Source organism: Ambystoma mexicanum, chromosome 12 (assembly GCF_040938575.1).
Source record: "Ambystoma mexicanum isolate Mex_15411 chromosome 12, UKY_AmexF1_1, whole genome shotgun sequence".
Taxonomy (NCBI): Eukaryota; Metazoa; Chordata; class Amphibia; order Caudata; family Ambystomatidae; genus Ambystoma; species Ambystoma mexicanum.
The window spans coordinates 432,627,182-432,640,392 of NC_090936.1; the positions used below are offsets into that span (position 1 = coordinate 432,627,182).

General features: G+C 47.4%; 1 protein-coding gene across 8 annotated transcripts in view; it reads left to right on the top strand.

Annotated features, from left to right (window-relative positions):
• The window catches only part of WNK1 (WNK lysine deficient protein kinase 1), a 2,404,646-nt gene that overhangs the window by 232,846 nt on the left and 2,158,589 nt on the right, over positions 1-13,211 (top strand). For all 8 annotated transcript variants that reach the window (XM_069628604.1, XM_069628602.1, XM_069628603.1 and 5 more), the window contains exon 2: positions 3,012-3,184. In XM_069628604.1, coding sequence (XP_069484705.1) covers positions 3,012-3,184 — 173 coding nt within the window. The remainder of the gene's footprint in view (positions 1-3,011; positions 3,185-13,211) is intronic.

Consider the following 13,211-nt stretch of genomic DNA (forward strand, 5'->3'; position numbering starts at 1 on the left):
ACTCCCTTTCTGACCACCCACCACAAGCGGGTATAATTGAAATAGGTTGAAGCAGTGCTGTATATATTTTCAGTGATATAGATTGTACTGGTACCTCTCAACAGGACTGCTAGATATTCAGGCAAAGTATGTCATGGCACAATGCCAAATATGCAAAGCAGGGTTGATTATATCATGTCCACATTTCTTAGCAGGACTGCTATGTTTTGGGACAGTACCTGAATTTCTTAACAGAGCTGCTGTTAAAGCACAAACCTGTGTTGGCATTTTCTGCAGTGAGCTAAAGTACTGAGCAAGACCAGTGTCCGAGCTCTTCCAACCAACCTCTGACAGTGTGAGATGATGGCATTGCAGTCCTATACTTCAATCCCTTCTGCTCCATGTCCGATTACTGAGTCCCACTGCCAAAAATCTAGCACATTTCAAAGCCTCATTATGAATCTCCTGACTAATGTAGGCTAGTCCAAACCGGCATAGAGCTTTAGAAAATCCATGTATGTCCGGCAAGGCTCACATGGACCTGCCAGTGCACTAATCCTATGTGCCTTTCAGTGTCAACAGTCTATTGGGAAAGGCAACTTAGTGGGTAAATAACCCTGCTGCAGAGATTGTGTAATCTGTTAGTTCAACTCCTGTTGATAGGCCAGTTAATGAGTCTACATCAGAGGTATGCATTTAAGATGCAACACAGTTGACTTAACCTTCGACTTATCAAAAGGGCCACTAAATGTTCAGTGATTCAGAACGCGCTCATTTCATCCGGGATACTCTACTTGTAATGGCTCAGAACACACAACTCAACAAGGCTGCTATACTTGTAATGGCTCGGAACACACAAATCATCAGGGCTGCTGTACCTGTGATTGCTCAGAACACAACTCTTCAGGGCTGCTATGCTTGAAGTGACTCAGAACACACACCTCATCAGGGCTGCTATACATCTGCCGCCTCAGATCAGACCCATCTCATTTGGGCTGCTATACGGCTCAGAGGAAGCACATACCATGAGGACCGCTATGTGTAATGGCTCAGAACACACACCTCATCAGGGCTGCTATACCTGTGATGGCTCAGAACATACAACTCTTCAGGGATGCTATACTTGTAATTGCGAAGAATACACACCTCATCGGAGCTGCAATACCTGTAATGGCTCAGAAGTAGAACGTGCACATCCTATGAGGACCCCTATAGTTGTAATGGCTCAGAACAGACACATCTCATTTGGGCTGCTATACTTGTAATGGCACAGAAGAAGCACATGCCATGAGGACTGTAGTTCTAATGGCTCAGAACAGACACATCTCATCTGGGCTGCTATACTTGTAATGGCTCAGAACGCACACCTCATCAGGGCTGCAATACCTGTAATGGCTCAGAAGTACAACATGCACATCCCACGAGGACCACTATAGTTGTAATGGCTCAGAACAGACGCATCTCATTTGGGCTGCTATACTTGTAATGGCTCAGAAGAAGCACATTCAATGAGGACTGCTGTAGTTGTAATGGCTCAGAACACGCACATCTTGTATGGGCTCTTATACTTGTAATGACATACAGTGCTGGTAAAGCATCTGCATTCAAGCAAGTGCTGCATCTGGTCAGACAAGCCTCTAACTCTGTTTCCCCGCCTAATGGCCCAAAGAAAGTTAGCATAGATCAAGGGGCATCCACTGGTAAAGCTGCACTAGATTTTTAAATGGAAAAGGCATTTTAAGATTTTTGGATATTTATTGGTGCTATGTTAAGACAAACTGAAAAACGGGAGAGGAAGAGCAACTCTGAACCTAAGCATTACAGGAGAACAAAGGTGTGGCGGGAGGATGGGAGGCGAAGGGACAGGGGACAAATTAGACGATCCAAAACAGGAATTTGAACAGCAAGAGAGCAAAGAGCTACGTGATAGGGCAACAATGAAAGTGAGAAGGGAAACAGTTAACCATAGTCGTGAGGGATAGAAGCAGATCAAAAGACATTTAGAGACATTAAAATGAAACCTAGATAAACGGCAGGTGGGGAAAGATGGAAATAGAAAAGCAAGAGCAGAGAAGGGCAGGCCAATAGCATAAGAGAGAGTGCAAGAAAGATAATCAAAAGGAGTAGCAACCGCAACTGAGAAATTGAAAGAACAGATATAGCCTGAGTAATGACAGAGAGGAAGAAGAGTTGTATCAGCCGATACAGCAAGATATAGGAGGCAAATAGCAGAAATAGAATGCAGAGATGGGGGAGGCAGAGTGACAGAGAAACAGACCGCAAAACGGGGCATCGTACCACTTAAGGGTGAGAGGCAGATCATCAAAAAGTGAGACAGGGCAAACCGTAGCAAAGGGAAGGAGAGATGGAGCAAAAACATGGAGTGGCTGTCAAGCAGGTAGTGCCAGGTAGCAACAGAAGTCCTGAGAGGCAGAGCAGCGATGCTAGTAGAGTGAGGGACTTGATTTATTAATCACCCGATGTAACTAGCTGGCATCTGTAGTAGCTCTTAACAGAGTTTGTGCCCAAGTATCATGAAGATGAAGCTGGGTAGTATGCTTCCACAAGGTTCTTGTGTGGGGAACAAGTTTTAAACAGTTGCAATACATTATTCAGAACCACTTTGAAATACAGCTGTTTTGTCACCAATGTTTTCCAACAGTTGCAATTTTACGCACAAATTGGGTAGTTGTCACACTTTACTCTTGCGAAGGAGGAAACTAATTTTTACTTTCTTGAAATTGGATTTACTCTCCAATTCTAAATATTGGGAGTAAAAAACTCGCTCCAAAATCCAATCTTTTGCCCAGAATGTACCAGTAGTTACTTACATGTGGCTAACTCTGTAATACAGATTACATTTTTTTTTAATGAAAACACTGTGGGCTCTTAACAAACTGGACATGCTTTAGGAGACTATTAGCCTGCTCTGCATCAATACTCTGTGAACTGTCTTTTCTCAAGTGACTTAACGATACCTGTCATTTTTGTAGAGTTTTTGGATAATGTGCGTTTGTTTCTTTGTTCCTTAGGACCGTAAGTTATCCAAGTCTGAGCGTCAGAGATTTAAGGAGGAGGCAGGCATGTTAAAGGGTTTACAGCATCCAAACATTGTTCGTTTCTATGACTCTTGGGAATCCACGTTGAAAGGAAAGAAATTCATTGTTTTGGTGACCGAGCTCATGACATCTGGCACACTTAAAACGTAAGTCACGTTGTTGCAATTCTTTGAAGACTGAATAAAGTAATTTCTGATGTTTGTTAATCTGCTTAGAATCACATGCTGTGCATTGGTCCGACATCCAGTGGTCACTGCGGAGTATTGCATTTTGTTTTTCGTAGTCGAAAAGGGGACGTCGACAAGGCGTGTCTGTAACACTAGCCCTATAGTGACGTGCGTTGTACCCACAATCCCTCACGCGTCGAGGTCCCTCAGATTGTTTTTTTCCGCCCAGTTTCTGGTCGCCTTTCGCGGAGCTCCTAGAGAGACATTGCTATACTTGCCACGGACCTCGGTCCTTTTTTTTGTTATAACTTAATATACTGATAACGATCCCTCCCCCTCGACGTTAGCTGTGAAGCTGCTTCTCCGCCAAACTGAATTTCGACGGAGAGGAAGAGCGGAGGAGATCCTTCGGCGCTGCCGAACACGTGGCCTGGCCTCGACGGCCAACTTACAGTAGGGAGAGTGGGGGTTGAAACTTTGTCTCTTCTCTTTGAGAATGTCTTTCTTTCTCCCCTTTCTTTCCCTTGGGGTTGTTATCGCCAGCTATTATTGCCTCAGCTATGGAGAGGACACCATTTAAGTTTTGCCCACGCTGCAGGGGCAAATATACTTGGAAAGATAAGCACAAGCTCTGTAATCGTTGCTTACCCCTCGATCACATAGAGAACAGCTGCGCAGCCTGCAAGCTCTTAAAACCCAGGACTCTTAAAGAACGTAGGGTTAAGAGGTGGGCGGACTACGCAATGTCGAAGTCAGTTTCCTCACCCGCTGCCGCTGTTACTGAAAGTGACGAGGAGTGCGATAACTCGACGTCCGTTACGGAAGTCATGAACCCCCAGAAGGAGCGCTCCCGCTCCTCGTCGTCCGTCCCCGGCCCCGACGGGCTCGGCTCACGCCCTGCTTATGGGGATGAACACCCCGGCGACAAGGACGCACACAAACCCCATAAGGCTAAACACACTACCCACGGCTCTTCTTCGTCGAGAACGAAGGATCCATCAGCGCCGAAGCACGTTGTTGCAATTCTTTGAAGACTGAATAAAGTAATATATACAAAACCAATGCCCTATCATTTAAAGGATTGTACGTTATTGTACATCTTGGATTGTTTTTTTTCCTTCCTTGTCCATGGACCTCTGCCTTGTTTGCCACAGAATGAACACTCCAGTCCTTCACTCACTCAACTAAACACTCATGCTCACCTGGTCCTTAAATGAAACTAAAGTCCCACCCTGAATTCCCTTTTATCCCTTCCAGTTGGAATACCTGATTTGGGTTAATTCTGGCACATATTTAATTAATACTTGGTGATGATCAGTAGTTACACAATAAACGCCAAGCTTGTTCTGCAAAAGTGAGGAGTTGAACTTAAAACAAAAGTTTGGTGCCCCAGAAAAACAAAATGAGGAGTTTGTTTCTGATAGCTTGATGCTTTGATATTTGCTGCCAATTCCCTTTTCAAGGTTGCTGTTCTTTTTGTCCCACTCTATTAGAGATTTAACTTTGGACTCTGGAGGTCCAGTACTGACTTACTAGTCAAGTATTCAAATCAGATGGTGGTAAGATGTGCTACCCTCTGCTTTGTGTGTCTATTGTTTCACATAGTATGCAATATAATTAGTTTACTTCAATGTCCTGTCCCATTCACTGAACACAAGTGCTGTTTATTGGTGATGTTCTCCTGTAATGCACCTAGTTACATGTTAATGTGACATTTCCACTGAAGAGCCCTGGTTCCTCTCCTCCACCATGCCTGAATCGTCTGTGGAGTTCAACCATCGCTCACAACTCAGATGCTGCAACTAACATCTCAAATATTTGCTCTTAAAAAGAAATATGCTCACACAGCTGTGTCTGTGCGTTACACCTGGATAGGAGATTGTTGAGAGGGTTTCTCAACCCATGTTTAGACAATGTCTGAGGACTGTTCTGATGTCTGCAACAATTGCCAGTAGTGAACTAGGAGTAGAACAGTCCTGTCACTTAGTAACCTTGGCACAGTGCACCTCATATAGAACATGAGTTAAGATTACATCTTGAGGCATGCTGGGTTTCAATGGGTCAGTATGACATGTACATTGCTTAATGGAGGATGATTGGACGTTTTAAATGGGCATATTGGATGTGCGTGGATGATGTGGCGATTGATTAGCTGGACATGGAGATTGGGGGTGAAGTAGGGTTTAGTTATTTTGTGAAGAGTCCCAGTAAAAGGGGTATGTCTCAGATATATGTGTAAGAGCATCGGCGAGCTTGAGGCTACCAAATGAGAATGCTGATATTCTGTTTCTTTACCTTTTGGCTTTCCAATAGCCTTGCAGCGGCTTGGTTTTGTCTTCAGCTCTTGGTGAACTCTATTTGGTTATGTTGTTTGCTGGTTCAGCTCCTTCCTCAGTCAGATGAGTAACAAGTTGGAAATGCCAACACAGCAGGAAAGCAAGCAGAGCAGGGCTCTGTGATCCATTGCATAGACTGCTGGGGGGAAAGATCCAGAAAGGCAGAGGCTGCTTTTGGTGATTCTTGGGACATTGATCGCTTGGTTGTGGCAGTCCCGGTTCTACAGTATGGTTGAAAGCCAGATTGGTAGACCTTGAGGAGATGATGGTGGTCATTGTGGATGTAGAGTTGAGGCATCACTGCCTTGTCCAGGGCTTTTGCGAGAACGCAGAGGTGGGGGGATTGTTTACAAGCTCATTATGGTTTAAGTGAAGTTTTTATTGGCTAGTTTGCAGGAAGGAGTTTAAATGTGCCAGAGTGTATGGAGAAGTTGACTGTGTTCATGAAAGACAGAAGTAGGATTGTGATCAGTGAGTTAATGGTGGATGAGAGGGCCAAAAAAAGGCAGTTCGATGTGTAAATGTGTTGCTTTTGGACCCACTCGCCTCTGCTTTCATCTGGTACTGCTGGCCTCCCACTCTCCTCTGCCTCCACCCTGCAGCGTGATCCATGATGCAGTCACTCACGGCGAGCTGATGCCGACCATGTACCGCAGTAAATTAATTCTGATGCTTGTTAATCTGCTTAGAATCATATGGTCCGTCATCCAGCGGTAACCGCAGAGTATTGCATCTTGTCTTTCGGGGACTGAAAGGGGACGTCGGCATAAGCGTGTCTGGAACACTATCCCTATTGTGATGTGTAGTATACCTAAAATCCGTCACGCGCCAAGGTCCCTCAGATTGTTTTTACCGCCCAGATAACTGGTCGCCGTATAGCAGAGCTCTTCATAAGAGACATTGTTTATCTTTATACTGACTTGTCGTTATTCCCCCATAAGTCACTTCGACAGAGATTCAAGCAACTTCGGCGAAGACTGCAGGAAGTTAATACGGCGGTAGATTTCGGCGCCTAAGATCCGGCGGTTGAGCCATCCACGTGGCCGGGCCCTCTGGCCAGCCTACACAGTAGGGAGAGTGGGGTTGGGGTGGCCTTATCTTTCGTTATGTCTTTCCTCTTTCTCCAGCATTGGATCTTTCATGGATTCACATGCTTGGAATATTCCCCGTCAGGCTGGGAATCCTCAGTAAGTTATATAGACATTTTCCATAAGAAAACTTCCGACACTTTTGTGTCCTATCTACGTCGGTTTGGGCCGCGTACACCAGCGCCACTGGGACGTAGCGGTATAAATAGCCCCGCCCCCACGGCTCCCTCAGATTTCAACCGTCTTCCAAGGTAGTGGGATTACCTCGAGTATCTACTATTTTATTAGGTTGTGCGTTCTTCTGCTTCTTCTCCTTCGACTGTTTTCTTTTCGAAGAATGTCTGGAAAGGCGTTATTTCGTCCGTGTGCTACATCCTGTCTTAAAGTGTATGATAGAGACGTGCATATGGACTGTATTTACTGCCTTCACCCTCATACGGCAGACACGTGTGAGATCTGTCAGGGCTTCTCACAAAAGACCCTGAAAGACCGCAACAGACGCCTTGTTACTTGGCTCAATGACGGAGCGGGTGCGTACCCGGCATCGGAGGTAGGCTCTACAGCCTCGAGATCTAAGACTCCTGTGCCCCCTTGTCGCTCAGTGTCGGCAGCGCCTCTGCCGAAGAAATCATGTTCATCTGAAAAACGCCCCTCGGAGAAACATCCTGCGAGGTCCTCCTCTTCACATAAGGCTTCATCTTCGTCCTCCTCATCTAAAAAGGAGAGAAGACCCATCGAACTCCTCCTCAGGAGACTGTCATAAGTCTACCTCGAGTCGAGAGTCCTCGTCCCACAAGTAGAGTTCAAAAATGGCGGGAACGCTTCAAGGCCCTGCACCACAGACTTCATCGACGACGGTCCGATCGTCGACGCCTGCTTTGTATTCCGCAACGGCTCTTCCTACGGTTATTTCGTCAGGTCAAACAGCAGCTATGGAAAAGATGTCATTGTCGACGGTGGCCCCCGTCGGTGGGATGGCAGCCAGAGGTTTTCGATCCGATTCTGCCTGAGGCCGTGCTGCAACCAGAAGCGGCTTTCTCCATCCCGTCGGTGGAGGATGACCGTGGTCCAGTCGCACATCCAACCGATCTGGGATTACAACCAACTGGTTCGGTGTCGCTCTCGAGTGGAAGTGCCATTCCAGTTACCTCTTCCTTACTGAATCCCCAGACAGTTCTGTCGCTGGAGGTGTTGAACACGTTACAGAAGCTGTTGCAGCGGTTGGACACACGGTTACCTCAGCCTAGTGTCCCGACAGTGTTACAGGCTTCGCCAGTCGTCAACGAGCCAGGCCCGGCTCCTCGCCCTCCATCCAGAATTCCTACCACTTACCCGGTTGAGGAAGATCGTTCTCGTCCACAGGAAGAAGAACTGTCCAAGTCGGAACGTGAAGGGTCGGGTTCAGACATCTTGTTACCCCCTCAAGGGACCCTACATGGGACTCAGAAGCGGAAATGGAAACTCCAAAGAGTCCGGCGCAGGCATCACCGCCTGATGACATGGGTGCTTTCCATGCCATGATGGGTAAGGCATGTGCAGAATTTGACCTAGTCCCAGAAGACGAGAAAAAAAAGTTTTCTTTTCGATCATATGGGCAAGAGAAGAAAGTCGATATTTGCTATCCCCATTTTAGACCATGTCTGGCAGGAGGGACTAAAAACCATGCGTCATCCTTTTTCGGAACCGGCAATAAAAGGTCGATTTGAAAAGAAATTCAAGGCTCCAGAATCGACTCCCAAGTGCTTGACGTCGCAACCTTCGCCGAAATCGGTGGTATCCGCCGCGGCGGCCAGAAAGGCAAGGTCTCGACACAAATGCATGACCCCGCCAGACAACGAAGCCAGGAGGCAAGATGCTTTTGGCAAGAAAGTGCTATCGGTTGGAGCGACTACAGTAAAAGCAGCCAACTCCCTGGCTATTATGGCCAGGTATGATAAAGAGATGTGGCATCGGCTGGCTCCTATCTTGGACCATCTGCCTGAAGAACACAGGAAGTCTGCCATGCTGCTCGTACGTGCGGGAGAAGAGGCTTCCAATCATTCCATTAACATTGCTGTCGACCTGGCGGAATAAGGCTTTAAGCAAATCAACAATGGCGTAGTGTTACGAAGGCAAGCCTGGCTTAAGTGCACGACGTTCAGACCAGAGGTACAATATAAGGTAATGGATATGCCGTGCGAAGGAGAAGAGAACACCTGTTTGGGGAGAAGGTGGATGAGGCCTGAAGGGCATGAAAGAAGATTCTGACATGGCTCGTTCCCTTGGAGCCCTCCAGAGTGGTAGGAATTTTTGATCCTTTCAGAGGAGCATCAGGTAACTCCCGGTTTGGATCATCTAGAGACCGAGGTTTCAGCAGACCCTACTCTTCCCAGGGCTACAGACGTGCAGCCCAAGCTACTCGTAAAGGCAGAGATTACCAAACCTACAGACGAGCCGCCTACTCCTCGTTGACGAAAGATAAACAGGCCAAAAGCCAGCAATGACAACTTTCAGGATGTCCTGGGGGGCAGTGTCTCGTCACGTCGACGAGTGGGCGCGCATAACAGATCAATGGGTTTTGGACACGATACATCTGGGCCATTCTCTACAGTTCAAGGACAAGCCACCACGCATTCCACCGGTGTTCTCGGCGCAGCCACACCTTCAAATACTAATGCAAGAGGTGGCGCTTATGCTGCAGAAAGGGGCTATAGAACTGGTCCCGGTGGCAGAAAGAGGACGGAGTGTACTCCTATTACTTTGTCGTCAAGAAACCCAATAGAAAATGGCGTCCCATTCTAGATCTACAAGCTCTCAACAAACTGCTCAAGAATCTAAAATTCAAGATGCTTACACTCCAAGAGGTGATCCGATCGATATAACCGGGAGATTATTAGTCGTCGTTAGACCTTCAGGACGCATACTTCCATATCCCGATGTGTCGACGACACAAACGATTTCTACGGTTCGTCGTCGGACGAACCCACTATCAGTTCAAGGTCCTCTCGTTCGGACTGAAATCGTCTCCAAGGACGTTCACGAAATGTCTGGCTCCAGTAGCAGCCTGGTTAAGGAAAGAAGGTGGTCATGTGTGCCCTTATCTGGACGATTGGCTAGTGAGGGGATTATCTCCGGAAAGGGCACAGGAAAGTCTGAATGCCACCATGTGCCTCCTACAACGTTTGGGCTTCGCAATAAACTTCGAAAAAAGTCCTCCTTATCGCCATCAAGGAGACCTTGGTCTTTCTAGGCGCGGAGTTCCAGACGCAGTCAGGACTGGTAAAGCCATTCATCGAAAGGGTTCTGAAACTACAGCAAAAAGCATCGGATTGGAAAGTCGACACCAGAGTGTCAGTGCAAAGGTACATCTCCCTACTGGGGACCATGTCGTCCTGCATACCCTTAATCAACAATTGTTTCTTCATGAGGCCGATTCAGGAATTCTTGGCGGATCGATGGGCACAGAGTCAAGGGCGTTGGTCGGACAAATTGACCATCAACAGCAAGCTCGTGCAGGCGCTTCAATGGTGGAGAGTTTCCAAAAATCTGACAAAGGGAATGCCCTTGCTGGAACCGGTGTTCCAGATGACCGTGGTGACGGATGCTTCTCTAACTGGATGGTGAGCGCATCTGGATTCCCTACAGGCTCAGGGTTGTTGGTCATCGGAGGAGTCTGGCCTTCACATCAATGTGCTGGAGTTGAGGGCGGTGCGTTGGGCCCTGAAATCCTTTCTTCCACGGATAAAGGGATCAGTTGTATGGATCATGACAGACAACACAACAATGTTTTATCTAAGAAAGCAGGGAGGAACTTGCTCCAGAACTCTGTCGACCGAAGCCCAGGAGATCTGGCATTGGGCCCTTCAGCAGAAGATATATCTATTGGCGTTCCACTTGCCAGGAGTCAAAAATGTGCAAGCAGACTCTCTCAGCAGGGAGATGAATTGACTACACGAATGGGAACTGAACGACCAACTACACTGTGTCTTCGAGAAATGGGGTTGTCCGGCCCTCGATCTCTTTGTGACGAGAGACTACAGGAAATGCCCACAATACGCGAGCAGGTGGCCACAGCAAGGCTCACTAGGGGAAGCGTTCTCTTTCCCGTGGACGGATAAGTTTCTGTATGCCTTTCTCCCGTTTCTGCTCATACGTCGGACGCTGCAATGGATCCACAGATATCCATGTCGGGTGATCCTGGTGGCTCCGTACTGGGCCAGACAAGTGTGGTTCTCCGATCTACTCCATCTTTCAGCAGCAGAACCAATGAGGTTCCAGAAAATCCCGAACCTTCTGTCTCAAGAGAAAGGGGTCATTTGGCATCACGACCTGGACAGACTCAGTCTGACAGCCTGGCTCTTGATTTCTCTGAGTTTGCTACGTTAGCGATTCCAACGGACTGTCGTTGCATTTTGCAAGCTGCGAGGGCGCCATCCACGAACGCTTCATATTCATACAAATGGAAGAGATTCTGCATATGGTGCGCAGGTCAACCAGGTTTGGTTCCGCTTAATATCACACTGGAACAGCTTCTACCATACTTGCTACTCCTAGCTCAAAAAGGCTTGTCTGTTTCATCCATAAAAGTACATCTGGCTGCCATTTCGAGATTTACTCGGAGAGACATTCAACTCCGTTATTTAGTGACCGGCTGATTAAACATTTTCTTAAAGGATTGTTCCGAACCTTTCCTCCCACAAAAGTTTCCTCCAATCTGGACTCTTAACCTGGTTCTGGCAGCGCTGATGAAGGCCCCTTTTGAGCCGATGTCATCGTCATCATTGAAATTTTTGTCATGGAAATTGGCTTTTCTGGTGGCTATTACTTCGGCTCGACGACTGTCAGAAATACAAGCTTTAGTGATCGATCCAATAATAAAGTCGTGTTGGCTACTAATCCTCATTTCATTCCTAAAGTGCCTACCATGTTCCATAAGCACTCTTCTATAGTGCTGCCGATGTTTTTTCCAACACCTTCGTCGGTTGCGGAGAAGACTCTCCATACATTGGACGTGAAAAGAGCTTTAAAATTTTACCTCCATCGCACTCAAAGCTTCAGAAACACGAGACAACTATTTGTGGCTTATGGCCCATCAGCTAAAGGTAAACCGATCTCAAAACAAGGACTAGCCCGATGGGTGTCTGCTATTTCTTTTTGTCACTGAAAAGTCGGAAAACCGTCCAAGGGCCCATTAGACGAGATCCACTTCTTCGTCGACTGCATTGTGGTTCGGAATTCCGCTGGGAGATATGTCAGGCGGCATCCTGGTCGGTACAACACACGTTTACCCGCCATTATTGCCTCGAACAGCAACATGCTGAGGATGCACAGAAGGGTCGTGCAGTCCTACAGCACCTGTTTCAATAAGGTAAGCCCCAATTAAGGGGTTACATCCTTCGGCAAATGTACTTTAAAGTGTTGTGTTTGCACTGTTAACATACTAAATTCATTACTCCTGCAGTATATTTGCACGTGGAAACTCTGTCCTAAACATGTGAAAGTTGCATTTAGAAGTATACCTAATAGCCTATGTGTGGATTTAGAAGCTGCGCCCAATAGCCTCACCGAGAACATAGTTGCATTTAGAAGCTGTGCCCAATAGCCTCTCTGAGAAGTTGCATTTGAAAGTTGTGCCCAATAGCCTCTCTGAGAAAATTGCATTTAAAAGCTGTGCCCAATAACCTCCCTTAGAAAGTTGCATTTAGAAGTTGTGCCTAATAACCTCCCTTAGAAAAGTTGCATTTAGAAGTGTACCCAATTGCCAATGAGTATATTTAGAAGTTCCCACCGGCTCCTTTTGCAGACCCTTGGAGCGTGGTGAGTGTGTGCCCAGTTGAAACACCCACCCAGTGTTTGTTTTAGCCTTGTTACCTGTGGGCCTGTGCCCAGTAGCAGGCCCTTGCATCCCCTCCCTACCCGCACCCCTTCCTGGTTCCCCAGCCCGCCCGCCCGCACATTGGTGCATCCACACTTCATCACCGGTCCTCCCAGGGCAGCCCTCTGCCCGGCAGCCCCCAGCGGCTAAGGGCCCCAAGGCCAAGGGCGATTCCAACAGAGGCGACTCCAGGAAGTGTCAGCAGGTGTCCGCAGGGAAAGCCAACCCAGTGGTCAGCCGTCAACCAGCAACTACAAGGACCAGTAAGGTAGGGGGGCTGGGGTCGGGAGAGGTACAGCTCTACTCTAGATACCTGGCCATTAGGCTAAACCAATGTCTACCAATGTGATCACCCGTCGTCGCCACAAAAGGCATTGATAGCAGGGCCGCCGTGCCCAAATTGCATTGTCTGTTCTACAAACTGCATTGATAGGCCTCCCTCCCACTATACAGGTGTCTCAAACTTAGCAGGGCCACCGTGCCCAAATTGCATTGTCTGTTCTCCAAACTGCATTGATAGGCTTCTCTCCCACTATACAGGTGTCTCAAACTTAGCAGGGCGGCCGCCGTGCCCAAATTGCATTGTCTGTTCTCCAAACTGCATTGATAGGCCTTTCTCCCACTATACAGGTCTATCAAGTTCAGCTGAGGTTCGGTCTCCGAATTGCATAGTATGACACACAGATTGCACTGATAGGTCTCTCTCCCACTATACAGGTCTCTTGTGT